The 27,229-nt window shown below is 64.0% G+C and overlaps 1 protein-coding gene and 1 non-coding gene across 7 annotated transcripts; one reads left to right on the top strand and one right to left on the bottom strand.

The window, feature by feature from the left end:
- Positions 1-1,426: 1,426 nt before the first annotated feature.
- Positions 1,427-23,796, bottom strand: SMARCC2 (SWI/SNF related BAF chromatin remodeling complex subunit C2). 6 transcript variants are annotated; one of them, XM_075901904.1, is made up of 30 exons: positions 23,621-23,795; positions 18,054-18,173; positions 17,557-17,642; positions 16,793-16,874; positions 16,607-16,699; positions 16,358-16,427; positions 15,465-15,534; positions 13,412-13,487; positions 12,920-13,051; positions 12,065-12,174; positions 11,621-11,745; positions 11,221-11,280; positions 10,929-10,966; positions 10,343-10,473; positions 10,190-10,261; positions 9,604-9,717; positions 9,185-9,338; positions 8,826-8,918; positions 8,168-8,287; positions 8,021-8,083; positions 7,668-7,926; positions 6,794-7,141; positions 6,078-6,142; positions 5,651-5,780; positions 5,280-5,446; positions 4,566-4,700; positions 3,744-4,104; positions 2,504-2,587; positions 2,156-2,386; positions 1,427-1,920 (listed from the first exon to the last, which is right to left on the bottom strand). In XM_075901904.1, the coding sequence occupies exons 1-30, from the start codon at positions 23,729-23,731 to the stop codon at positions 1,850-1,852; spliced, it is 3,771 nt and encodes a 1,256-aa protein (XP_075758019.1). In that variant the 5' UTR covers positions 23,732-23,795; the 3' UTR covers positions 1,427-1,849. The 6 variants fall into 6 exon arrangements, with proteins under 6 accessions (XP_075758019.1, XP_075758018.1, XP_075758017.1 ...); XM_075901903.1 differs by having other exon boundaries at positions 2,156-2,587; positions 8,168-8,284; positions 23,621-23,796; XM_075901902.1 differs by having other exon boundaries at positions 2,156-2,587.
- Positions 23,797-24,794: 998 nt separating this feature from the next.
- On the top strand, positions 24,795-24,876 carry TRNAS-CGA (transfer RNA serine (anticodon CGA)). Its single transcript has one exon. It is a non-coding gene; the product is annotated as a tRNA-Ser (tRNA).
- Positions 24,877-27,229: the final 2,353 nt, after the last annotated feature.

The raw sequence follows: 27,229 nt of genomic DNA, 5'->3' as shown, positions 1-27,229 counted from the left end.
CGTCTGCCCCGGCCCCTTCCATGGCAGGAAATCACATTCCCAGCCCTGCCCACTGTGGCACAGGACCAGGCTGAAGGGGGCTGGACTCACTCAAGCAGGCTGCTCGCCCAGCTGCCCACGTGCTCAGAGCCCTCGCTGGGTGCAGCGGCTGCATCGGTGGGAGGCAGGAGCAGCCCATCCTGTGGAGGGGGGGGAGAGTTGCAGGAGGGAGGCTGCTGCGCTCCAGGCAGGCGCTGCATTGCAAGCCCTGGCATCCCCTCGCTGCCTGGGAACCCCTGGAAAAGCCTCCTTCCCCTGCCCCAGCAGGCCTGAGGCCAGGCGCCGGATGCGGGGGGGGGGGGAGGCTGTCAGTGAGCCCCAGATAGGAGGGGAAGTCCCTCCACAGGCAGCTCCCTGCCAGCCCAGGGAGGCGGCCCTGCGGGGCTACACCCATTGACCCCCCCCCCCCCCGGGCATAGCCCACTAGGCCACTGGCACCATCCCTAGGCTCTCCCCACCATGGCCAGGTTAGGTAGCCCTCGGCCTGCTGCCAGACAGCCCCCCCCCCCCACAAAAAAACTGCAGGGAGCATCAGGAGCTCCCCCCCCAGTTGCCATGGTGATGCCAAACACTGGCAAACCTGGGCCCACAGGCACTGCCCCACCTGCTGGCCCCTACTGCTGGCCAGGCCTGCACCCCCCCAGGGCACCTGGCAGAGTAGGGCCTCCCCCCAACCTTTCCCCTCACTGTAGGTGTCCCAGCCTGTGGGGCCGTTCCCCCCCCCCCCCCAGCTGTACAGTGGCAACACCCTTGGGCCCTTACAGGGGTCCCCCCCAGGCCTGGCTCAGCGTTGCCCCTGCCAGCAGGCCAGCCACATCCGCCCAACTCCCCGTGGCCCCCCTGCTGCACTGTCACAGCCTGGGGCTGCCCTGCCGAGCCCGGGAGGTGCACAGCCTGCCGGGGACGCCGCCCTTGGGCCAGGGAGTGGGGGGGGTCACAGTTCAGCCTGAGCTAGTTCCAGTGCTTTTACTACCCACGTCCAGGCTTCCTCCCAGTACAGAGCAGCACCGTGACAGGCCACCAACAGCAGGGGGGAGGCAGGGGCCTGTTTTCTGTGGGTCCCACCCAACTGGGACACTGCAATTTACCTACCGGCCCCTCCCTGAGCCCGAAACACCCCACAAAGGACACGAGCTTGAAAGCGTTAACAGCCAGCAAGGTGGGAAGGAGACGCCTCACCGCAGGGGGTGCCTATGCCGGGAGGGGAGGGGTGGAGGCCAGGGGTGAAGCCAAGCCGGCAGGGGACCGGATTCGCCCTCTCAAGGTCCCTTCCAGAGGTAAAGCTCTGCTTTCTGCCTGCCCCACAGCACTGAGAACCATGTGCCAGGAGGCGACCCTGGGCCCACCAACCCCCCCCCCTTCTCCCCAGCCCCAGGGAAACGGGAACCTTAATTTTATTTTTATTATTAAAAAAAAAAAAAAAAAAGAGCACGAGAGAGGAGACACGAGAGCTTTAGCTGCTCAGCCACCGGGTCAAATCAGCCTTCTATAAATAGCCGGCGCCCACGGGCCCCTCCAGCAACGCTCCGTCCTGGCCCCTTCCTCGGGAGGGGGGGGGGGGGCGCAGCACGTTTAAATACAAGTTTCGGGACACTCAGATACAAAAAACACGGGGGGGGGGACGAGGGGGCAGGACAGAGACACAGCAGGCTGGCGGGTGACACCGGGCGCTTCCTTTTTAGCCCCGCGCTCAGTGTGGTTTTTGAAACCGACTAAATCCCCCCTCCCCACCCCTCCCACGACCCCAGGCCGGTTTCACAGGAGACGAAGGTTTTTGTCCTGCCGGGCGGCGTCTCTGGGCGGCGCAGCCTCACTGGGTGGGCGGGACCGGGGTGGCCGTGCTAGGTGCGATGGGGTCCGTCTGCAGAGGGGGGCCCTGGTCTGCAGGAGAGATGGGACAGGTTGCTGCACCCCCAGCGTCAGCGAGCAAACCCCCCTCCAGCCTTCACCGCAGCTGCATCACAAGGAGGAAATGCCAGCGGCAGGCGTGGGCAGCTCCCCCCCCCCCAGCCCACAGCTCCCCCCACCTCTGCCCCAGCCAACGCCCCAGGTGGTGGCCTGGCCGGCGAGGGGACAGGGACTGGACCCCGTCTCCGAGGCCCCCGCCATGTCTCACCTGGTGCGAGGGCGGCGTTTGGAAGCAGACTGCCCTGCACAGCCGCCACAATGGCCGGGCTCTGGGCGGCGGCCGAGGCCAGTCCCGAGACAGGCGGCAAGGAGGGCGCGGCGAGTGGCGGTCCGCTGGTCGTCAGCATGCTAGGGTGCACGGCGCTAGGCACGGTCGCGGGCAGGTTAGGCGGGGCCAGGGCGCCCCCGGCCAGCATGCTGCACGGGAGGTTACCATGCACTGGATGAGCGGGAGTGTTAGCAGGGAGGTTAATACTGATGGAGTCTGCTACGTTACTAGCCATGCTACATGGGATGGATGGAGGCATTCCGAAAGGCAGAGCCGCCGGGATATTACCGGGCATGCCGGGGTGAGAGCTCACGCCAACCGTCCCGGGGAGCATCTGCGAGGAGGGCTGCTGGCCGGGGAATGGAGGCTGGGCTGGAGAGAGAAACCAGCGACACGGGTTAAAGGGGCCAAGCGCAGGCCTCTGGGGCTGGCCCCCAGGCAGACTCGGCCGATCCCGCACATGCCTGGGTAACAGGTCGGGAGTCACCTGCGGGGGCCCCGAGGCCAGGAGGGAGTGTCTGACATTGCCCCTTTGGGGCCAAGCCCCAGCTGGGACACACTGTAGCTGGCCCCCACATGGCTGGGATGTTTCGTACGAAGGGCGCCTCCCATCCCCAGAAGCCGTGACTTGTTGCAGGTGCTTGTTCTGTCACCACCCTGCACGGCGCAGGGCAATCTCGCTCCTTGGCTGCTACCGAACTGTGAGGTGGGGCAGGGAGGCGCCTGCAGCCAGCTCCCCAAAGGCCTGCGGCAAGGGAGGTGGCCCAAACCCAGACGGGCGTCAGGCTGCCATACACAGCCGCTGACCAGCAGGCGATCGGTACCAAGAGAACAGCTCCAGCGCCACCCCAGGGGGACGGCGTCTGTCTGCCGCAGCCGGGCACCTCAGCGCCGGAGGCAGCCTCCTCCAGCATGACCGGAGAAGACAAGAAGGCAGCGGCACCAGGAGTCCACCTCTCCCCGCCCCCGCCGAAGGCCCCGAGAGCGTTTGGCGGCAAAGACTTCGGACCGGGGGAGCTGGAATCCAGCCTGTGTCTGAGGAGCTGAGCTGCTCCCAGCGAGGCGAGAAAAGCAGCGTGAGTCTGATCTTGCCCCGTCAGATCAAGTTTAGGATCGAGAGGGCGATTTTACCCTTTGTTTCTTAGGTACCCGGCTGACCTCCGCGCCTAGCACTGGAGAGCCGCCTCTCGGTAGCCCCTCGGCACACTGCAATGTCGGCTCGTGTCCGACGCGCTGGGGGGACCGGCTCCGGTCAGACAGGCTGGCACGTGGCCACGGTCCTCTGATGAAGCCGGGAGCTAATGCAGGAGCTGATTGAGGCCCTGAGCCCCGTACGACGGTGCATATCTGGGGCAGGGCTGGGGGTTGGTTGGCGTCCAGCTCCCGCATGGATCTCGGGGTGCGCCAGCAGCGAGGTCTGAAGGAACGGTCACTAACCACAGGGGAGCGGACAGGAAACGGGGCTAGGCCAGGCTGCATCAGGACCACAGCGGCTGCCGGCTGGCTGCCAGCCCGGGAGGTGACTTACCGTGCGGACCGACCGTGGTCTGTCCCTGCTGGGCCGGAACTGTGTGCGGCGGCCCCGGGGCGGGCGGCACCACCTGGCCCATCTGTTCTGTCTGAGCAAGGCCGGGCTGGGGCACCAGGCTGGCCGTGGTCGATGCCCCCGGGGCCTGGGCCATGGGCATGGAGTGGGCGGCGGGCGCCAAGGGAGCCCCGGAGGCTGGGATGGGCTGGGAACCGGGCGGGAGGGGTGGCGGCGGCTGCTGCTGCTGTTGCTGGTGCATCTGCTGGAAGTGCTGCTGGCGGGCGCGCATCTCGGCGTATTTGAGCTGCTCCATGTGGAAGGCCTGTCTGTCCGCCAGGAGCTGCTGCCTCTGGTACTCCAGCTGCGGAGGGCGGCAGCCGGTCACTCGTGCCAGGCTCGGGGTGGCACTGCCTCAGGCCTGGACATCCCCCCCCGGGCTACATGCCCTGTATGGTTCCTTGCCATCGGGATCTCTCTCGTGACTGCCCAGGTCCCAGGCCCTCCTCCCCCTCCCCACTCGCTGGCCCCCCACATCCGTGACCACCAGGCCCCAGGCTGGACTAGGCTACGCCCCAGCTCCAGTTCGCCCTGCCCATCACCATGGCATAGGCAGAAGCTTGTACTGCAATTTAGGGGGTCAGATCCCTCCCCCGAGCCTCAATGCCCCTTGATGGCAGCTTCCTTCTTCCCTTCCCCCCCGAATGCGTCAGGACCCACTGCTGGTGTCTGGCTAACCAGCTGCCGCGTCCCACCCCAGAGGTGGCTGCATCTCATGGGGGGGGGGCTGCTTAGAGCGAGCTCCGCGCCCCCGGCCGCACTCACTGCCTCGCGCTCCCGGTCCATGATGGTCTCCAGCTCCTCAAAGTGCCGCAGCTTGATCTCCAGCTTCTTCATCTGGGTCTCCACCAGCAGGGCCACCAGGGACTTGATCTTGCGCTCCTCCACCGCCGCCAGGTGCTGCTCAGAGTGGGGGGAGCTGGAGTTAGGGGCTGGTACTGACAGCTAAGGACCTCCAGCCGGGCAGGGGGCGCGACCCAGACAGGGACAGGGAGTCCCCTGGCAGGGGCAGCCTGGCTGCTTTCACAGTGCCCATCCGTCCCCCTGGGGTTTAAAGCAGGAGTTTGGGCAGGGGGAAGGGAGGCTGGGAGCCAGGACTCCTGGGTTCTCCCTGCCTCTGGGAGGGGAGTGGGGCCTAGTGGTTAGAGTGGGGGGGAGGGTTGGGAGCCAGGACTCCTGGGTTCTCTCTGCCTCTGGGAGGGGAGTGGGGCCTAGTGGTTAGAGTGGGGGGGGGGGTTGGGAGTCAGGTCTCCTGGGTTCTCCCTGGCTCTGGGAGGGGAGTGGGGCCTAGTGGTTAGAGGGGGGGGGTTGGGAGTCAGGTCTCCTGGGTTCTCCCTGGCTCTGGGAGGAGAGTGGGGCCTAGTGGTTATAGAAGTGGGGTCCTGGTCAGCCTAGTCAGTTCCAGTCTCCAAGCCAATCTCTCCGGCTCAGCCCGCGCTGGGATCAGAGCAGGGGCCGAGGCTGGTCCTGGCGCCTCACCTTGGCCTTCACTGCAGCTGCAGCCAGGGCGGCGGCGGCGGCGGTGGACAGGTTCCCTTCCCCGATGTCTCGCTCCACCTTGGCCTTCCTCTCGCCCTCTGCCTCGGCCAGGTCCTTGGGCACCTCCTCCTGGCCCTCCTTGGGCTCCTTCTCCTTCTCCAGCTCGGCTGGTGGCAAGGGAAGAGGCGTTGGCGTGGGGCTGGGGAGCGCTGTGCCCATCGACAGGCACTGCCCCCTGCCGTTCCCCCCTGTGCCCTGGGGCTCCCTGGCCCCTCCCTCCCTGCAGCCCCCAGCCTCTCCGGAGCGGGGCCGACATGGCGAGGCTGCCCAGAGCGACCAGGAGGTCCCACTCCCAGCCACGCGGCACTCACCCATGCCGTCCCCGTCGCCCTTCTCCGACTCCTTCTCGCTGTCGCCCTCCTTGCCTTTCTCCTCCTCCTTCTTGGGCGCCTCGCCCAGCTTCTCCTTCACGTCCTCCTCCATGGCGCCTTCTCGGGGCTCCTGGACCGACGGGGAGAGAGGGGCTGAGGCAAAGGTGCCCGGGAAAAGACACCTCTGGACTGCTCCGATGGAACGACAGCGCCCCCCCCGCTGCAGGCCCAGCGCCCCCTGCTGGAGGACTGGCACCCCCAGCTAAGGCGAAGGACCAACCTCAGGCCTTCCACATTGGGCACGAGGGGCGGGGGATCTGTGACCCCATTGGTTCACCTCAGCTCCTCTCACACGGTCCCCCAGCTCCACACCCCCCTCGGTGTCCCCCCAGGGGCAGGGCAGAGTCGTCCCTCCCTCCCTCTGTACCTTCAGCTCCTTCTTCTCCTCCGCAGGCTGAGATTCGGCCCGCGTCTCGTCAGCGCCGCTCTCCTCTGGGGTGGGGGGCAGACAGAGACGGCCGGGTCAGCGAGGGACAGCAGGGCTCTGCCCCGCCCCTCCCGGCCAGGAAAGTCACAACGATGCAGGGGGAGGGGATGCACTAAGGGCACGGGGCCGCCTGGGGCGATGGCGCAGCGCTCCGGGCTCCGGCCAGGCCTTGGACTCTCGGAGACCCGGCAGACAGGGGCCAGAGGTGGATCGTGTGACGCTGACCCGTCGGACTGAGACCCAGCAAACTCATTTCACACAGGCCACACTGCACAAGGCCCAGCTCGGGCTCTCGCCGGGGCTACCGCCAGCCGCGCAGCCTGAGGGGCGTGGGGCTCAGCCCCGAGGCTCCGGCCCGTGTGGGGCTGGCTATGCTGCAGGAGCAGGGCCCGGAATGGACATGCTGCCGCAGGCTTTCCCCACAGTGGAGACGGGATGCTCCCAGGCACTCACCATCTTGGGCCAGGTTTGAACCCGTGTCGCCAGGAGGGAAAAGGCCCCGTGTCCCATTCTCCACCCCCTGACCTGGGGGCAAACTGGGGCAGGCACCCCTAGAGGGAACAGGCCCCATGGCTGGATCCTGACCCCGCCAGGCCCCGCCGGGGATCTCGCGTGCACGTGGGGGGTGAGGCAGTGGTGACGACGGGGTCCCTTACCCTGAGCCAGCTGATTGAGGGTGAGCTCCAGACCGGAGGCCAGGCCAGCTCTGGTCTCCTGTGGCTCCTCCCCTCTTCGCTCATTACCCTTCCTACTCGCCGCGCACGGAGCAGCGTCCGACGGAGGCCAGATCACGGGCGCCTCACGGGCCGAGGCGCGGAAGGAGCCTCGCTCGCCCCCCTCACCTATTCTCTCCGGCTCGTCAGACGCGGTCCCCGCGATCCCGCTGCTCTCCAGCCCGAAGGCCGGGTCGGCTTTGCCCGTCACCTTGGCCGCCTCCTCCACCTTGCGGACGTGAGCTTCTACCAGCGCCGTGGGCACCTCCTCCTTCATCTTGGAGAACTCCTCTGCCGAGCACAGCCCGGGTCAGCTCGCTGGCCCCTCCTTGCGCGGGGCACTGGCGAGACAGGCGCCGCCCTCTGCCCTTCCCCGCGTGCCCAGGGCTCTCCAGGGAGAGGGGCGTGCGCAAAGGCTGGACGGTCCAAGCTTGGGGAGGAAGTGCCCGGTGGCCCAGGTGCCAGGATAAAGGACTGAGCGGGGGTCTGCCCAGCCAGCTTGGAGCATAACAGCGCCTCCATGGGACTGGGACCGGTACTGCAGCACTGTTGGGCGCAGGCTGGTGCACTCGCTGGGCATGGGTCCAAGGGAGAAAAGGCCCCATGGTCCATCCTATGAACTGCCTGGAGCCAGCCTGCCCCCTGCCCAGGGCCCAGACTGGATCTGGTGCCCCCTAGAGGGGTCAGGCCCCATGGTGGGATCCTGACCCCTGGCTAAGCCCATATGGCCAGGACTGCTCCCCGGGGTTCTAAGCCAGGGATCTCCCCACCCCCCAGCTCGGCCAGGCCCGAAGGCCCAGCGGGGATGGGGCATTACCGAGAGCCGACTTGGCGGCCGCGGAGGCCACGCGGGGGTCCACGACGGAAGCCAGGAAGGCCACGGTGCTCATGACGGGGTTGCCCGACTGGCTGAAGGGGATAGGCTGGTAGGCCAGGGGCCCGAGCGACGCCTCCGAGTCCTCCAGGTAGGGGTCCTCGATGGGCAGACGCAGGAAGTGCAGGATGCACTCGTCCTGGGTGCGGCTGCCCACGTGCTCCGACACCTTGTTCCAGTCGTCCTTGTACATCTCCAGGGCCTGCGGGGAGGAGGGGGAGGACAGGGAGCCGGAGGGGCAGCCGGGCTGGTGCCAGTCCAGTGCCGGGGGGGCTCCCAGAGCCCTGCCCTCTCACCTCCAGCAGCAGCAGCGTTTCCTGCTCCGTCCACTCCCGGGTGGCGCTGGCGGCGGCTTTGCTCTGCAAGAGGAGACGGCGGGGTCAGTGTGGGCCACAGGGGCCCAGGGCCGGGCCCGGGGGCAGCCGCCCACCACCCGCCCCTACCTTGCAGGGGATGTTCTTCTTGGCGTACATGTCCGTGCGCAGGCCGAAGTTCTGCAGGTCCGTCGGCTTCTCCTTGCCCTTGTCGGGGAAGCTGAGCATCTGCTGAGAGGCCGAGGTCTGCTGCGGAGAGGAGAGGGGGCGGTGAGGCGCGGCTAGACCCCCCATGCCAGCCTCGTCCCCCACTCTTGCATGGCTGCTGATCCCAGATAGCTCCACCCACAGGTCCTGGGGCTGCCCCATGCAGCTGCTGCTGCTCCCAGGGCAGCGGCTCAGCGTTTGCTCTTAACCGGGTATTGAGGGCTATGGTCATGAGGCAGAGGGAGAATGAGAGCTTAGACAGCGCATCTCCAGGGAGTCGAGTGGGGGGATGGGGTTCCCCAGCTGCACGACTGGGCTGCAAAAATTCCTTCCTGACCTTCTATCAGCTCACCCCCTCAAGCTTGATAATCCCCACCGCCACAGAACCCCCCTTCCACACTCAGCCGCAGCCTGACTCCCTAGCCTCCTGCAGCATGGAGTTCCACAGCTCTCCAGGAAATGGAGAGCAATCCACATCTCCCTCCCCTGCCTCCCACTGTGCTCCTGCAAGCTCCCCGACAGGGACACTCGCCTTCTACCTCCAGAGCAGGCTGCCGGGGCGTTTCCCAGGCCCACCTACCAGCTCAGGCTTCCCTTTCACCGCCTCCGGGACCAGGTCTTCAATTTCTTTGCTCTTGCGGCCGGCCTTCGTGTCGCTGTCGCTCTGGCGACCCTGCGGGGGACGGACAAGGCTGCACTGAAATGTATCCTGCTGAACTCTGCTCTCCTGCCCACGCACCGAGCGGGTGGCCAGCCACGGACCAGAGCAGGGCACAGCAAGACCAAATCTGACGGGCTCAGGGACGGGGTCTCCCCCACCGCCCCGGAAGATCAGCAGGGAAGAGCTGCTCCCCAGCAGGGGGAGAGATTCCCAGGGACAGGAGACCCAGCCCCTCCCGGACATGCTGATTCCAGCCCGTTCATTCTCCCCCCCCCTACCTGGGGCGTCTTGGGCTGCAGCGGCACCAGCCCCGAGGGGGTGTCGGCCAGGACGTGGAAGTGTGACGTTGGAGGGGGGCCCATCGGGGTTGGCCGGCTCTCCGCGTCCACCTGATAGTTGATCAGCCCCCACTGCTCCAGGAAGGCGTGGACCCTGCAGAGAGCAGCTGGTCAGATCCGGTCCCAGCCCCACGGATCAGCCCCACGGGTGAGGCAGAAGCACGGCTTTGTCCAGGCCTCTCCCTCTGTGTGATGCAGGTTGGGCCGGGCCATGAGCCCTGCAGCCCCAAGCTCCATTGGGGGGCCAGCTCGCTCCCCCAACCTCCACTAAGACGCCGCAGCCCAGGGCTGTCCCCGCACCAGCCTCCGCTCTAGCGCCAGGCCCTGGCCTGGCAGCTGCTCCGTTCTCCCCAACCCACCGCATGATGGCACAGACGTCCCCGGCCAGGTTCCTGCGGCAGGCCGTCGAGGTCAGGTACTCCTGGGGGTTGAGCCGGTAGGTGTCGATCATGAAGTTGCGATAAGCCAGGTATCTGGGGGGAGGGGAGGGTTAGAACCAGGCCTGGCATCCCGCCGACACCCACCCGCTTTGCTGCATTCAGAACCCGCCGGGGCGGCGGCGGAATCTGAGACTCACGGGGTCGGTCAGGATCACGATTTCGTGCTCGATGGGGGAAACTGAGGCACGCCGGCAAAGTGATTCAACCAAGGTCACACGAGAGACAACAGAACCCAGGAGTCCTGGCTCCTAGTTGCCCTGCCAGCTCTAACCATTAGACCACACTGCTCCGAGAGCCAGGAACAGAAGCAAGTTTTGGCTCTCTCCCCACCCATCAGGTTCTACAGCTTGTAAGTTTCAGGCCAACTGCACAGAGCTACCGCGAGAGTTCCACACCCCGAGCCCCGGCTACTCCTCTCTCTGCGACACCCCGGCGCCGTGGGAATGGGAGCGTGCGGACAGCACCACGCACACAGCACCGGGCGGGGCGGGGGGAGCAGCCTTACATTTCGGGGGTCTTGGACTTGTTCTTGCCGTTGAAGAACTCGGGCAGGGCTCGGCGCTCGATGGCGTGGACACTGCGGGAGAAGCACACGGCGGGGCGTCAGCGCCGTAGGCCTCAGAACAGGCCTGCGGGGCAGAACCCCTCCCCCCCGTACCTGTTGTAGTCGAACCAGGCGGCGTAGCTGGGGATGATGATGTGGTGAGTCTGCTCCGTCACGTTGTCCTCGTGCAGGTCTGGGTTCTTGGCCTGCTCCCCTTTGTTCCCCGCGCTGTTCTCCTCCTCATCCTGGAACCAGACAGCTCCAGGTGGGCGGGGGGGCGCCCCACAGACTCGCCGCCGGCCCTCTGCAGTCCTCGGGCGCGGCGCTCTAACCCAGTGGGGCACCAGCAACGGAGACTCAGCCCCAGAGCCCTGCACGGTGCGACCATGGTGCCCCAGCAGAGACCCGGAGAGCTCCCGGCGCCGGGCACGCCGCAGGTCCAGCCACGGCAGATTTTGAAGGGGGAGTGGGAGGCTGTTCCCAGCGCAGAGGGCTGGGGGCATTTGAAAGCCGCCATCGTGCTGGGAGCAGGGGGGAGGACGGGTGCCGCTGCGTGTGCCGAGTCAAGGCAGGGACGTCCGTTTCTACCCGGCTGATTGCGGCTGGAAGGGGGGAGGGCAGAAGGGGGCGCAGGGCAGAGGTGTGGTGAGAACGGGGCAGCCGGAAGGCCGAAGCGATTGCCCCTGCCTGGCAGTCTCACCTTGCCGGCCGTCTCCATGCTCTCGTCCTCCTGCTCGTCTGGAAGGGAAGGGCAGACGGGTCAGTGCTCAGGGAGCCCGGGCCAAGGGGGGGAACGTTCCCCCCCCCCCCACCGAGCGAATTTGCGGGGAGCAGACACAGCCGGGCTACAGGGAAAATTAACCCCTCGGGGCAGGGAAGGAGCCATTGCCCTAGGTGGCCCGGAGGAAGCCCGCCTGCGCTCACTGCGGGGCGCCTGCCAGGGGCTGCATCTCCTTGCGACCCGAGGGGAGGGGTGCCCAGGGGTTCCTTACCCAGGTCGGTCATGGTGCCCCCTTTCACGGGCGCAGATTCCGAGTCCTTCTTGGTGTTCACTATACCAGGGAGAAAGGGAAACGCTTTACTGGGAGCGCCCGGCCTTGGAGAGATGTGCTACTCTCCCCTCCCCCAGCAGGGGGCGCGGTGGGCGCATGACAATTGCCCCGGCTGTGGGTCCCGGCCATTCCAGGCATAGCCCCTGCCAGCAGGGGGCGCTGTGGGGGCAAGGTGGAAATGGGGACTGTGGGGGGGAACGTCCAGTGACTCCAATCCCACCCTCCCCCCACAGGCACTGCAAGGAGTGAGGCAGGAGCGCGGGTTGTGGGGGAAGCCCCCAGCCTCTTCCGGGGCTGGGGGGAGGGGCTGTAGGACTCCATGGAGGGCCGCCGCCCAGACCTGTTTTGGGCAGCGTGACCTCCTCCACGTTGGGGACAGGGGAGGGCTCGTCCATGTCCTTCGTCAGGTCCTCTTGCTCCTCCTCGCGGTGCCCGCGCTTGGACTTGGTGTAGGGGGTCGACGGGCTGCAGGGGAGGAGAAACCCAACGCGCCCCATTGCCGACGGCTGCAGGAGACCAGACGGCCGGCCGTGGCGCAGCCCCCTCCCCGAGCCCCCCAGCCCCGGGGCAGGCGCTGCCTGGCAAACAGGCGCCCCCAGGACCCCTTTGGAGAGCGAGGCCGGAGCAAGGACTGGCCCCAGCTCCAGATGTGGGGCCACGGGCCACACACCCAGCCCCTGCCCAGGTCGCTCAGCCCCGAACCTGAGCGGGATTCGAGCCAAGGCGGATGGGGGCAGATGCTCCGCCCCCTTCCCACAGAAGATTCCCCGGGGGAGGGGCTCACCCTTTCTTGGCGTTCTTCTTCTTGGCCTCCGGGGTGGGGGATGGGGAGCGCTTCCTTTTCTTGTAGTTCCCCCCCTTCTTGTCCCGCCGATCCGAGTCGGGGCTGTTCACCTAGAGCCACGGGGAGGGGCAGACGTGCTCCTCAGCACCCGGGCGGCCCGGCTCCATCTTCCCTTTCCCTGCCGCCCCCAGCCCATCTATTCGCCATCGTTTGGATCTGCTGGGGGGGCGATGCCCCCAGACCCGCATGGCTTTGAAAGCCTCACACGTCCCCACAGGAGGCAGGCCGCGACTGCCTCCCTCCTACGAGTGGAGAAACCGAGGCACAGCCGGGGTGACACAAATTCCAAGGCCAGAAGGAACCGCTGTGATCTCTGGAGAGCCAAGCCGGAGACCTGCCCCGCAGCATGTCCTAGAGCAGAGCTTTTAGGGAAGCAACTGCCCTCGATTTCAGAACGGTCAGCGACGAAGGATCCACTGGGACCCCCGGGAAATTGGTCCAGCAGCTAAGACGTACGCTGTATTTCCAGTTTGACCATGTTAGCTTCACCTTCCAGCCCCCCCAGATCGCCTGAGACCCCTCTGCCCAACCCACGGTTCTTCCTCACACAGGTACCTGCTCACTGAGATCAAGTCCCCACTGAACCATCCCCCTTGGGTTAGCCCAGTGGACCTAAGATCTTTTCGACCATTTGTGGAACCGTCTGCAATGGCCTTCTGGACCCAAAGGGGCCCCACAGGCTCCCCCACCTGGAGCTGGGACTAGAACTCTGGAGTCCTGGCTGCCAGCCCATTGTGCTCTAACCACTAGCCCCCACTGCCCAAGCTGGAGGCAGAACCCCGCTGGGAACCTTACTTCATCAGTGAGCGTCTTGGCGGAGATTTTCTTCCTGCGGGAGACAGGGCTCTTCTCGTCGTTCACCTCGTAGTCCTCCTCGTTCATCCACTCGTTGAAGGTGTCCGTGTCGAGGATCCACTTGGCATGGACCTGCAGGGGCGGGACGGGCCCGGCTTGGCAGGGTGAGTGGCCGTGGGGGAGCGGATGGGAAAGAGAAGAATCGCTCTCCCCCAGCACCAAATGACGCCACGGGGAACAACCCCCCCCCCAAAAGCTTTGTGGGGATCCCATACATTTGGGAGGAGGGCAAATAAGACCCCGCCAAATCGACTGCACATTATCGGGGGAGGGCTGACGAGGCTTCCTCAGGGGGGCAAGTCAGAGCCATAGAGTGTGCAATGACCCACTGATGTCATAGGTGCGCCCCCAGGGTCAGTTCCCAACTTCCATGGGGCCCTGAGGCCGGCCAGCAGCCAACCCCAGCGGGGTGTATACCATGAGCCCCCGTACCTTCCGGGGCTTCTCCGGGGTGGGGGCATCCTCGACCGCAGCTTCAATTTCACTCGCTGGGATCCAGGTGTCGTAACTATGGGGGAGAAACACGGGGAGTGGGGGGCAGCTGCGTCTCCCCACCCGAGCCCACAGGGACCCCCTTGGCCGATATGCCCCAGGTGTTGGAGGGATTCGCTTGCAGCTCTCCATGGCGTGCCCCGGCATGCCACCGCAGGGCAGCTGATCAGCCTGGCCCTTTCTCCAGTGAGACACACAGGGCAGGTCCCCTCTGGGAGCGCCCATGGCTGAGCGGAGAGGGAGGAAGGCGCCTCCCAAGAGAGACGCACAAAGCTTGTCGGGCTTGAAATGAACAACATGGTGACGGGTCTCCTCCCCCCGCTTTATAGAAATTAGCTTAGGAATAGAAATACGCATAACGCTAGACAGGATGTGGACGCGTTGGAGAGGGTCCAACAGAGGGCGGCCAAAATGATTCGGGGGCTGGAGCACATGACCTACGAGGAGAGGCTGAGGGATTTGGGTTTGTTTAGACTGCAGATGAGAAGAGTGAGGGGGAATGTGATAGCAGCCTTCAGCTACCTGACGGGAGGTTCCAAAGAGGATGGAGAGAGGCTGTTCTCAGTGGTGACGGACGGCAGAACAAGGAGCAATGGTCTCAAGTTACAGTAGGAGAGGTCTAGGTTGGATATTAGGAAAAACTATTTCCCTAGCAGAGTGGTGAAGCGCTGGGATGGGTTCCCTAGGGAGGGGGTGGAGTCTCCATCCCTACAGGTGTTTAAGTCCCGGCTTGACAAAGCCCTGGCTGGGTTGATTTAGTTGGGATTGGTCCTGCCTTGGGCAGGGGGCTGGACTGGATGACTCCTGAGATCTCTTCCAGCTCTTTGATTCTATGAACTCACAGATGTTTTAAACCAAGTACCTCACGGAAGCTCTCAGGGTTAAGGTTGCATTGGGCTGAATGTGCGTCTCCTATCTTTGAGCACGTATCACTCTTGGATGTGAAGTTCGAAATATGAAGTGAGACTCTGTTTGTAATTTTACATGTGCTAACGCGAGATATGACTGGTGTCCTGGAAGCTTAATGACTTGATGATCAACTCAACGACTTGCAAGCAGCCTTGTTTGTCCTGTAAAACTAGAAGGTGGCTGGTGCTAGAAAGACACGTGACCAGACCACCGGGTACTGAGATCCAGTCTGAATCCAGAGTCTCTTCATGGGAATGGAGGTTCCAAACAAATGATTCCCACGATGGGGAAGAGTCTATTTAAGCAATGGGAAGCTATCAGCTGCTGGCCGGCAGCTGGCTTCTGGAGCGGCCTCGCCCACTCAAAGGGGGAAAAACGAACGTTGAAGAGGGCTGGAGACCCAAGTCAGAGTAAAAGAGTTTGTCTCTGACTTGAAGGTTATGCCTGAAATAAGAACAGCTCTTTAGGGAAAGAATCTGCAGGCAGTAGGCTAATAAAACTAGCCGTGTGTTTTCTTTTCATTTTAATTTAGTAACCTACTTTGATCTGTCTATTTCCACTTGCAACCTCTGAAATCCCACTGTTTGTACTTAATAAAATTCACTTTTGTTTACTAACAGGCTGTGTAAATAACTGTTCCCTTGGAGGAGTATCTCTCCCTTTCATGGATAAAGGAGCTTACCGGATAAGCGTTCCCTGTAAAACTTTTACACAGAGATGGATTCAGTTGGGGGTTTGATCCCTTTTGGAGGCTGGTTTCCCGGGCGCTGAGCCCTAGACCCGTGTCGTCCCAGAGCTGAAGTGGTTCAGTGTCTGCATTGCTCTACAAGGGGGTTGGTAACCCTAACTCTGTGCCTTGTCTCGGGGAGACCAGAGCTGGTTCAGTGGGACAGGGCGGTGGAGAGCCCCAGAGAGCAGGTAGGAGAGCATCAGTGGCATGATCAGCACGCTGGGGAACAATCCCAAGGGGACTTCTGTCATCACAAACGTGCAAACCCAGTTCTCGGTCCTGGGGCTGCAGCCAGGCCGACGGGGGTCTCTTGCACACACACCCAGGGCCCATCCCCCGTAGTCTCCGACTCACCTGTCTGGGAAGTAGCCCCAGTGCAGGAGGACTTGCTTGTCTCTCTTCATGACGGGCCGAACCCACTCCTCTGTGAGAGACGGGAGTGAGAGCCGGAGTGAGAGCCGGAGTGAGAGCCGGAGGCTGCCCTGGGCGTCACATCGGCACTGCCTGGATTGCTACCAAGGCCCGTGGAATCAGCCTAAGACTTCAGCCTTCTCTTTCCCCTAGAGACTCACCTGCCTGCCAGCCCTCAGGGGTGTGGGCTGCAGACCCAGCAGCCACCTTCCTGCCAGGTGCTCTCCAAGACTGGGAGTGAAAAGCATCCAGCGGAAAGCGCCGGGGGATTCAGGGAGGCTGAATGGACCCGCCCAGCCCTCTACACCTTGGCTCTTCAGTGACCAGCCCAGGCCTGAAGTCTCCTCCGGGAGATGGTGTCGCTAGCAGCACAGCCCCCCCGCCACCCGCCCACGAGGGCACTGGCTTCAGCGCCAGCTCTCTGGGGAGAGAGCTGCATTAAAGTCAGCTGCTCCCGCTCAGCGTCTCAGCCCAGCTGCTCTCCCCTGGCTGGCTTTGCTGTTCATCTCCCGCCCTTTGCCGGCAGGTCTCTGGGTCATTTCCCCACCAAGAGCAAACCCCTCAGGGCCCCGTTCCCTGCATGCAGCCTGGGTCCAACACTGCTCTTTGTGCCCCAGGCAGGCAGCTGCCCCCGGCAGACCGAGCCCTTCTGCCCCAGTTCTCACTGCTGGCTTGAGATGGAGGCAGGCCCCAGAGACGCCGTGGGAGTCTGTCCGTTCACTGCAACGGGGGCTGGATCAGCCCCGACTCCTGCTCTGGCCAGGCCAGGCCTGGGCATGGAGGCCAGGAGCTGGAGGAGTGCAGGAGCTGGAGGAGTGCAGGAGCTGTTGCCTCACCCTCCTCCAGGTTGCCGGGGACGGGGAAGACGACGTGGGAAGCGTTGTTTCTGTCCTCAGTGACCGTGCCCTGAGGGGAGATCAAAGGAGCACGTCAGAGGCACAGAGCCAATGGCGGACGCTGGGCCAGGCTCGGCTCTTCCTGCAGCCTGGAGACGGAGATGCCCATTCCCAGGGTAGATGAGGGACGAGCGCCTGCGACATGCCAGCCTCCCCCTCGCCCGGACTAGCTCTGTGGGCCCCACCTACCTGGTGCCGCTTGATGATGTCCTTCAGCTTGCCCAGTAGCTTGGGTTCGAGCTCCTGATGCAGGAAGATGTTAGGCCGGGCCAGGCAGTTGTTCTGGGGGAGGAAGAGGGGAGTCGAGCAGTGAGTGCGGGGGGACAAGGGACGAGTTGAAGGGAGACAAAGGAAGGGGGTGACCAGGCTGATTACCTGCACCAAGGATTTCTCGATGGTCATGAACATCTCCACGTTGCGATCCATCCGCGAAGGGTTCTGGAAATCGAAACGCCGCCTTATTGGAAGAAAAGAGCAACTCTCATGAAAGCTACAGCTCACGCCCCCCCAGCCCAGCCACCCCTCCCTGCACCTGGGCGGGGGGGTGGATGGGAACGGACCCCTCCCTGGATCCCACACCTAAGCCCAAGCCACGTGGCAGGGCCACGAGAGGGCTCCGCGCCGGGTGGGGAATCCTTTGAGCTTTGCTCAAGGGGAGAGCCCGGGTCTGCATTCATGGCACCTGCTTACCATGGCAACGGGCTCTTGGAAGCAGGCCCGGACTGGGTATTTCCCCTCCTAGCCCGTGCATGTGGGTCTCACTGCAGCCACCCCATTGCTAGGGGGCCTGGCCAGCCAAACTGCTTCCTCCAGGGAGACTGAGTCCTTCAGTCAGTCACCAGGGGGCACAACGAATCCCCTCCCCAAACCCATGCCTCCTCAGGATCAGAGCTGGGGGCCCAGAGTAGCACCCCCCTACAGACACCCCTCAGGCTGGTTTGACCCCAAAGTTTACAAGAACAAAGCTTGGCCCCTCGCAGCCCTTGATGGTCCATAATGCAGACTCGGCTCTCCTGACCATGGGAGCCAGGGCACTGCTGTCCCACCACGTCCATCTGCTTGCGCGTAGGGAGACGGGGGGCTGTCCACCCGCCCCGCGTGAGGCGTGAGACGAGTGGGTGGGGAAGGGGGCCGCTCACCATCCTTGGTCGCTCTTGAATTTATAGGCTGCGGCGAGGATGTGGCACAAGGACCCTCCCGCCTTGAAGTCCAAGAAGCACTTGATCTGCAACAGAGGGGCGGGGGAGGGCAGGAGAGAGACTGAGCCACAGAGAAGAGGAAGGCGAGACACAGCCGGTGAGCACGAGCCGAGCCGTCTCTTTTGGAGCCATGGGGGGGCACTTCCGAGGTACACGCCTGCTCCCGGCAATCCAGCACCCACCCCACCTCCCGCTGGGTCACAGGAAAGGCAGCACCTCCCTGGTACCTGTGCTGGGGGGCGCGTGCTCATGGCGGCGAGGATTTCACCTGCCAAAATCCCACCATCAAACTGTAGCGGGGTGACAGCGGCTGGCACAGAGCAGGCTGTCTCTCGCCCAGGCTGCCCTCCCCCGGGTGCGTGAACGGGCGGGCTGCTCCGTGAAGGGACACCCCTCCCCCTCTGCCCCGTCTGACTCGGCCCGGCTGCAGCACTCACCGGCAGCTTGGTGAGCGGCGCGTTGCTGACATGTTTGCCGAAAACCTCCTCCTGGAACTGCAGCAGCTGCACCACCAGGCTGGAGAGGGACTTGTTGGTGGGAGGCTCTGCCTGGATGTACTGCGGGAAGAGGCGGAGAGGGGTTGTTTCAATAACGCAATGGGACCCAGGAGTCCGGACCCCCCGTCTCCTGGCTGGCCTGGACACGCAGGAGGCAGGCCTGTGGCAGAGGACGTGCTGCGAGCCAGGCATCAGCCCTCAGGTTCTCTGGCTCCTCGGGTTACCGGATGGTTTAAAAAAAATACTGGACACACTTGATCTCAGATCGGGGGGCCAGGGCTGGCTGGGGGAGATCAGGGAGGGGGGCGGGAACCGGCCAGCGGGAAGCAGGGCTGGTTGGGAGGGGGTTGGGGGGAGCGGGGCTAGCCGGGAGGGGGTTGGGGGAAGCGGGGCTGGCTGGGAGGGGGTTGGGGGGAAGCGGGGTTGGCTGGAGGAGATGGGGGGGAACCGGCCAGCGGGAAGCAGGGCTGGCCGGGAGGGGGTTGGGGGGAGCGGGGCTGGCTGGGAGGGGGTTGGGGGAAGCGGGGTTGGCTGGTGGAGATGGGGGGGGGGGAACCGGCCGATGGGAAGCAGGGCTGGCCAGGAGGGGGTTGGGGGAAGCGGGGCTGGCTGGGAGGGGGTTGGGGGGAGCGGGGTTGGCCGGAGGAGATGGGGGGAGGAACCGGCCGATGGGAAGCAGGGCTGGCCGGGAGGGGGTTGGGGGAAGCGGGGCTGGCTGGGAGGGGGTTGGGGGAAGCGGGGCTGGCTGGGAGGGGGTTGGGGGAAGCGGGGTTGGCTGGTGGAGATGGGGGGGGAACCGGCCGATGGGAAGCAGGGCTGGCTGGGAAGGGGTTGGGGGGAGCGGGGCTGGCTGGGAGGGGGTTGGGGGAAGCGGGGTTGGCTGGTGGAGATGGGGGGGGGAACCGGCCGATGGGAAGCAGGGCTGGCCGGGAGGGGGTTGGGGGAAGCAGGGCTGGCTGGGAGGGGGTTGGGGGGAGCGGGGCTGGCTGGGAGGGGGTTGGGGGGAGCGGGGCTGGCTGGGAGGGGGTTGGGGGGAGCGGGGCTGGCTGGGAGGGGGTTGGGGGAAGCGGGGCTGGCTGGTGGAGATGGGGGGGGAACCGGCCGATGGGAAGCAGGGCTGGCCGGGAGGGGGTTGGGGGGGAACGGGGCTGGCCAGCAGAGGAGCGGGGGGAGAGAATCGGCCAGCAGGGAGCAGGGCTGGCCCGGACGCACGCAGATCCCGGGGTGCTGCCTGTCCCACGCACAGTCCCGGCGGGGAGCACGGGCGAGTTCAGCCCCGGGGATTCCATCCCGCCCTGCCCCCGACCCCCTCCTCTCCACTGTGCAGTTGCGTACTGCCCAGCTGGTAGACACGCTCATGCAGTGTGAGCACGTCTACCAGCCAGGCAGTACGCAACTACGTACCGATACTCATGATAATAAAAAAACTTACTTAGAAAATACCGGACATTTATACGTCTGGTATTTTCTCAATTTGTTTCCCAGACAGAAAGCTCAAATACCCGACTGTCTGGTTCAAAACCGGACACCTGGCAAACCTACTGGCTCCTTTCTTGCCGCTGTCAGCCTGGATTGGAGTTTGATTTGCCATTCCATTTGCCTGCAGACCTGAGCCCAGACCAGGCCCTGCCACGCCGAGGACTGGCAGATCGATATCCTGATACCCGCTGCTCAGAATAACGCCCATGCCAAAGAAAACTGAAGCCCTGAGAAGGAAAGTGACTTGCCCATGGTCCCATAGCAGCTCAGGAACAGAGCCCAGCTCTCCCAAGTCACAGCCTGATGCCCTGTTCCCTAGAGCATCTGGCCTGACCTTTCTGCAATGGGAACAAGGCACACGAGACTGTCTCAGAAACCAGACGAGACCTTTCGTGGCCAGTTATGGGACGTTTTCTCCCAGCCCATGGCAATCCAAGGCTGACTATTCTTGAGGCAGGAAGGTTTGTGGCCCCTTCTGTCCTACTAATAGAGCTGTGGATGTGCTCAACAGCCAGAGGAATAGGGAAAGGAAACTTGGTCTCCGGGAGGTCTGGTGGCCAGAGTTCCCTGTGAGGTTGTGCGGCCGCTCGTGAGATTCAAATGCCGCCCAGCTGATTAGCAGCGTCCCCACGGCTAGGTTTTGTGTTTCTACTGGTGGTGCACATTCACACATGCCTCGAGCGCACATAAAGTTATTCCGCACGTGGATGGAAAAAAATCCACACATGGATGGGAAAGATTAGAGGGAAGAGAGGTTGTGACATGGGGTTTGCCAGGCTAGTTACACCTTGTATTTCCTTCCATCGCTTTCAAACATGTTGCTTTTGTTTCCCTGGGTGACCCCCTTCCCCGCTTGCTCTTGTCCACATGATGGAGGGAGGAGAGATGCTCAAGCTTCTTGAACCCATTTGTCACATCATATCCATCTACCCCATCTCCATTCTTTCCACTCCCAGCCTTGCTCTCTTGGGGGCCCGTATAACACCTGGTTTTACAGGTACCAGACGCTCTGGGTTTTGCGGGGTGGCCAGCATCTCAGGCATTCAGCAGCTACATGCCTTTGAGGACCTGAGCCTGAATTCCTATATTGGTCTGGTCCATCTAGTCTTGCATCCCTTTGAATTGGGGGGCTAAGCGCAAGGCGCTCCAACCCTAGAAAGAAGAGGCCTATGAAATCTCAGGGCCCCTCTGGCAGAGCCCCAGCTGAAGCTAGATGGCCCAGCAGGTGGGGAGAGGCTGAGGGGATCGCTGGCTGGGATGTTCTGTCCCCAAGGGTGCCTTTTGTCAGACTGAGTGCAGCTCTTTTTAAACAGAGGCAGCATTGGGGGCCTGGCCCTGGGGTCTGTCTGGGAACCAAGACTCCCAGGAAATAAACAAGCAGATCATATCGGCCATTCCATACAAAGGCCTTTCCCTGAGGACCATGAATTGCAAGGGGCAGGAATTTGGCTGACCACGGTCCCGCCTCTGCCCCAAGGAATGGCTTCTTCATCTTTCCCTGGGCCGCTTTCTCCTTCCACACTTTGTCTTGCCTGTGATGACTGAGAGAAGGACGGTCTCTCGCCATGTGTCTGTCCAGCACCCAGCCCAAGGGTGCCCTGATGGCGTTTGGTTCCCCCCCTCCAGCATCACTGGAATAATCCAGAGCAATAAACTGCGCTTGTTTCAAACTCTGAGGCAACCCAAAGCAAATGCCCCATGTAGCTATCTGTAGATGACAGAACAAGGGGCAATGGTCTCAGGTTGCCGTGGGGGAGGTAGAGGTTGGTTATTAGGAAAAGCTAATTCCCTAGTAGGGTGGGAAGCGCTGGGATGGGTTGCCTAGGGAGGTGACGGCATCTCTATCCTTAGAAGTTTTAAGCCCCGGCTTGCCAAAAGCCCTGGCTAGGGCAATGTAGTTGCGGTTGGTCCTGCTTTGAGGACGACTGCCTGAGGTCTCATCCAACTCTAGGATTCTGCTGGAGGTGACGCGTATTTCACCCAATTGGTATGGGTGTGGGCACAGAGATGATAGTCAGCAGGCAGCCTGGCACATGGGGGCAGAGCCTTTAGCTGAAGATAGTTAGGGGGAGGGGAGTGAAGGACGTAGGAACGGCCGCACTGGGGCAGACCAATGGCCTCTCCAGCCCAGCCGCCTGTCTTTCACAGTGGCGGTCGCCAGGGCTTCAGAGGGAATGAACAGAAGAGGGCAATTAGCTAGCGAGCCATCCCCTGTCCGCCAGTCCCAGCTTCCGGCAGTGGTTCAACCCTGCGAGGGTGTGAAAAGGCCAATTCCCAGTGAGCAGGGATGGCCAGGTCAGCCTGTCACTCCAGAGCCAGGAGCTGTCTGGTGACTCAGCTTCTCGCTGCCTGTGGAAGGTCAAAGGCAACAGCCTGGGAACCACAGACCCATGCTGCTTGCATGACAGCACAAGGGGGAGGCGAGGGGGTTGGAAGAGCCAGGTGGGGCCCGCAGGACCCCGCCCACACGCCCTATGCTGAGACAGCGCAGCAGGTGGCTGGATGATCGTAACCCTAAAGCTACCCTTGCAAAGAAAAGACTCCTCGCAGCCCAGATCTGGTGACGGTTTCACGGGAGTGAGGGATCCCAAGCCCTAGTATAGGGGCTTGGCTCGGTCACTTTTCCCCGCACACAGGCTGGCCTTTGTCTCGGCACAGGCAGGCAAAAGGACTTGGGTGAAAGATGGACAAGGATCCGAGGGGAGACCGACGTTATCAGCTGCGGGGCTGGGCCCCCCCGAGAGGGGATAGGAAATGGAGCAGTTCCTAGTGGGAGCCTGGCTCGCATCTCCGCACACCAGGAAGGGACACGGCTCCCAGCCACGGTGGGTGAGATGGGGGACCCAAGAGAGTGTTAAGGGGGCACCTTCCCCAGGACAGATGTGGTTAGGTGGGGAACAACCCCCCTCCCCCTTCCTGTACAAATCAGATCAGCCCCATGCACTGTAAGGCCTCTGCGGAGCTGGGGGGAGTAGAGGGGGAATTCAATGAGGTGCTGAGACAGGGGTAGGTGATTGGAAGGGAATTAAGGCGCTGGAAGGCGGAACAGGAGGGTCGCTGGGGGTGAACGAGGGGTTCAGGCAAGGAGGGGAAAGAGGCTGTAATGGAGGAGCAGGGAAGGGACTGCATAGGGGAACGGGGGCCCTGAGGAGATGGGAAGGGGCTGAGGGAATTCAGTGGAGGCGGGGGTTGTGAGCTGCCAGTGAGGCTGGGGATCAGCAGGGAGGATGGGGCACGGGGGATGTGGGTCAGTATGGAGCACAGGTGCCAGTGGGGCACAGAGGATGGGGGTCAATGGAGAGGGCAGGCACCAGTGGGGCATAGAGAACTGAAGTCAGTGGTTAGGACAGGCACCAGTGGAACATGAGGGGGGAGTGTCAGTGGGGAGGACAGACACTGGTGGGGCACGGGGGAGGGGGTCAGGGGGGAGGACAGACACTGGTGGGGCACGGGGGAGGGGGTCAGGGGGGAGGACAGACACTGGTGGGGCACGGGGGAGGGGGTCAGGGGGGAGGACAGACACTGGTGGGGCACGGGGGAGGGGGTCAGTGGGGAGGACAGACACTGGTGGGGCACGGGGGAGGGGGTCAGGGGGGAGGACAGACACTGGTGGGGCACGGGGGAGGGGGTCAGGGGGGAGGACAGACACTGGTGGGGCACGGGGGAGGGGGTCAGGGGGGAGGACAGACACTGGTGGGGCACGGGGGAGGGGGTCAGGGGGGAGGACAGACACTGGTGGGGCACGGGGGAGGGGGTCGGTGGGGAGGACAGGCACGGGGGGGGGGACAGACACTGGGGGGGGCAGACACTGGGGGAAACGGGGGTCGGTGGGGAGGACAGGCGCACGGAGGGGCACGGGGGGGCACGGGGGCGGGTGAGATGTGGGTGACCCAGGGGGCTCGAGGCGGGCTGACGCCTGTCAGTGGGGTGCGGCGATTGGGGGGGCAGAAGGGGCGGGGGGAGGGGCCCGAGGAGCGGGGGCCCGTGGGGGGCGAGGCGCAGGGCGGGGGGGCCGGCCGGGCCGGTACCTTCTTGTAGTTCTTGCCCAGCCAGAGCCGCGCGCTGTCGAACTGCCCCACCGTGTCCGCGGCCTCGTAGTACTTGACGTTGGGGCCGCCGTCCTTCTTCCGCACCGCCATCTTCCCGCCGCGCAGCGCCCCCTGCCGGCCGCCCGCCGCCCCGCGCCGCCATCTTCCCGCCGCGCAGCGCCCCCTGCCGGCCGCCCGCCGCCCCGCGCCGCCATCTTCCCGCCGCGCAGCGCCCCCTGCCGGCCGCCGGCCGCCCCGCGCCGCCATCTTCCCGCCGCGCAGCGCCCCCTGCCGGCCGCCCGCCGCCCCGCGCCGCCATCTTCCCGCCGCGCGGCGCCCCCTGCCGGCCGCCGGCCGCCCCGCGCCGCCATCTTCCCGCCGCGCGGCGCCCCCTGCCGGCCGCCCGCCGCCATCTTCCCGCCGCGCGGCGCCCCCTGCCGGCCAGCCGCCGCCATCTTCCCGTCGCGCAGCGCCGGGGCGATGGGGGGGGCGGGTTGTGGGGCTATGGGGGGGATCTCTGGGGTGGGGGGGTGCATGGGGGGAGGCGGTGGGGGGGGCTATGAAAATTGCTCCCGGGCTGAGAGGAAGTCCGGGGGGGGAGGGGCTGTGGGGATCGCTGGGGTTGGGGGGGGGGGTTCCGTGGGGCGGGGGCTGGAGGTTTCGAGGGGAGAAGAGGGGGCTGGGGGTCCCGTGGGGAGGGGCTGGGGTGCCATGGCGGAGGGGGCGGCTGTGGGGCTATATGGGTATCGCTGGGACTGGGGGGTCCCGTGGGGAGGGGGCAGAGGAAGCTGTGGGGATGCCGGGGGGGAGGGGGCTGTGGGGCACAGGGGGCTATGGGGATGGCAGAATGGGGGGACAGAGGAGGCTATAGAGGTTCGGGGAGGGGGCTGTGGGGTGGGGGCTGTGGGGCATAGGGAGATGGGGGGGTCTCAGGATGGGAGCAGCGGGGAGCTCTGGGGATAGGCGGGGAGAGGCCGTGGGGCGCACTGGGAAAGCCGTGGCCAGGAGGGGCGGGCCCGGCCCTGTGGTGGAGGGGAGCAGGGGGTCACGATGGGGTTGGGGGGCACTCGGGGGTCTGCAGCACGCGTGGGGGGAGGAAGATTCTGTTGCTCCCCCCCCCGCCCCTCTCCTATGTGGATCTTCTAGCCGGAGCTCGGCGAAGCCCTGGCCGGGTGTCACGGTGGCCGAGTGGTTAAGGCGTTGGACTCGAAATCCAATGGGGTTTCCCCGCACAGGTTCGAATCCTGTTCGTGACGGCGACTCGTTTTTGTGGGGAAGGCCCAGGCGTTAAACCCACCTTTTAAAAAAACACTTGGGGAGAGGGCGGGCGCTTTAGGCACAGGCAGGGCTGTGGGGGTGAGTATGTTGTGTTTGCATTTGCCGGCAGACAGGAGGGGGCAGTGCTGCGGGGAGGGGGGCGCACATCTGACCTGGGGGGTGTAGAATACAGGTGGCAATCCCTGAACTGGGGGATTCCAGAGCTGGTGGCCCTCTGCTACAGAGGGCTATGCTGGGGGCATGCAGAGCTGCTTGGGGTGCACCTAGGCTGCTTAGGGGGTGCAGAGCTGGCTGGGGGGTGCAGAGCTGCCTGGGGTGCATCTAAGCTGGGTGAAGGGTGCAGAGCTAGCTGGGGTGTATTTAGGCTGCGTGGGGGGGTGCAAAGGCATTTGGGGTACATCTGGGCTGGGTATGGGATGCAGAGCTAGTAGGGGGCACATGTGGGTTGTGGGAGGGGGGGCTGCAGAGCTGGTAGGAAGGACACAGCTGGATGGGGGGATGCCAGAGGAGGGCAGGGATTCATCTGTATGTGTGTGTGGGGTATGTGATCTGCTATTGCAAAACTCGTGGGGGGCACAGCAGTACTATCTGTGGGGCAGGGGACACAGCTGGCTGGAGGAATGGGGGAGGGGCGTTAGCAGAACTTGCTAGCACAACTTGATTTGCTCTGGGTGTAGCAGCTGGGGGATACCTGACTTGCCAGGGAGTTGGCTAGAAAGGTGGATTTGCTTTGCAGGTCAGTGGGTAGAAAAGCAGCAGGGGGCAGGGGAGACTGGCAGAGTATGGGGCTCTCCAGGGAAGCAAGCCCCTCTTTGCCGGGGACCACCCCAGGGCGCTTTGGGATGAGGCAGAGCATAGAGGCCAGGTCCTAGCAAGACCCCCACCCCTCTTGCAACAGGATCAAGGGTTGGCCCTTTGTTCCCATTGCTTCGGGCAAGCCCCATTCTGGCCTCCCAGGCAGAGAGCAGAGCATGCAGCCACCCTGCAGCAGGGTCAGGAATGTGAACCCCGATCTCCCGTGGCCTTGCCCTGGCGTCTAGCTCAGACGCCCGGCCAGCCTCTGAGAGCTTGGGGGAGCGGGTGTGGGGCCTGAACTGGCCGGGCAGGGGGGAGCTCCCCGAATACCTGCAAAGCTGCCACCTTCTAGTCCCACTTTAAAACCCACCTGTGCTAGGAAACCTGCTGGGCCGGGTCTTTGCTGAGCACTGTGGGCCCAAGGGTTCTCCTGCTGCCCCGATAGGCTGCCTGTGTCCAGCTAAGGGCTCATGTCTTAGGCTTAGATCGTTCCCCTTTGTTTGTACAGTACCTAGCACTGTAGGGTCCAGGCCCATGACTGGACCTATCGGTGCAGCAGTAATGCCTGGCACAGGTTTAGCCTTCCTGTCACAGTGGCCGACGTAGCCCTCAAATCCAAGCTTCGTTTTAAACCCAGGTGTAGTTCCATTCCCCACAGCCCCCCACGACCAGGATCACGTTTCACTTCCAGAGGAAGGTGCCAAAAATCCCCCTGGGGCAGATGGGGGGGGGTAACGCTTGTCTCCGCTGAACCCCTAACTCAGCTTGCCTGAAATCCTGCAGCATGGCATAGGCAAAGCTCCCCCGCCCCAGGAGACCCTGCGTGCCACGGGCCTTTTGTCTACAGGCCAGATATTGTGCCTGCCCCAGGAGCAGGGGGGCTCTTTTGTCGCAGGAGCTCCCTTGTCCAAGCTTGGCCAAAGACTCTCAGCAGCTGGCTGCTTTATAGCCAGTTTCCCACATTCTCGGGCCTGTAGCTGGGGGCAGCTTTTCAGCCTGGCCCCCAGGACCTGGGCTCACGGGACAGTCTGGCCCTTCACAGCTCCATGAATCCGCTTACCCGTCGGTAATGTCCTGCCAGCGGCAGGGTGAGCTTATCAGGCCCAGTAGCACATGCAGGGCGCCTGGCACAATGGGCGCTGAGTGCGGGTGAGATCCCAAGCCCTCTGAGAAAGGCCGAAATAGAAGGGGGAGCTTTTCCCAGCTGCTTTCTGCAGGACAAGAAGCCCCGGAGGCCTAGCCTGGGCAGCTGCGGGGTGTTTAAACCCCATCCCGGGCTGCGGAGATGGAATTGCTGATTGGGAGCCAGCTGAGTTCTCGGGCCTGGCGTGGGGCAGGGCAAGTGGTGCCGTGTCATTCACAGGTGCCCAGGGACCCAAGGTCAGCTCCCAGACAAATGCACTAGGCAACGCAGTATGGAAAGGAGGTGGGCAGCCCTTGGTGGGGAAGGAACAAGTTAGGAACGATTTAGAAAAGCTAAACGTGCACACATCCATGGGCCCGGATTTAATGCACCCGAGGGTACTGAGGGAGTTG

The sequence above is a fragment of the Pelodiscus sinensis genome, chromosome 19, assembly GCF_049634645.1.
Source record: "Pelodiscus sinensis isolate JC-2024 chromosome 19, ASM4963464v1, whole genome shotgun sequence".
In the NCBI taxonomy this organism is placed as follows: Eukaryota; Metazoa; Chordata; order Testudines; family Trionychidae; genus Pelodiscus; species Pelodiscus sinensis.
The sequence above is the reverse complement of the archived record's forward strand: the minus strand, read 5'-3'. Positions and strand labels throughout refer to the sequence as shown.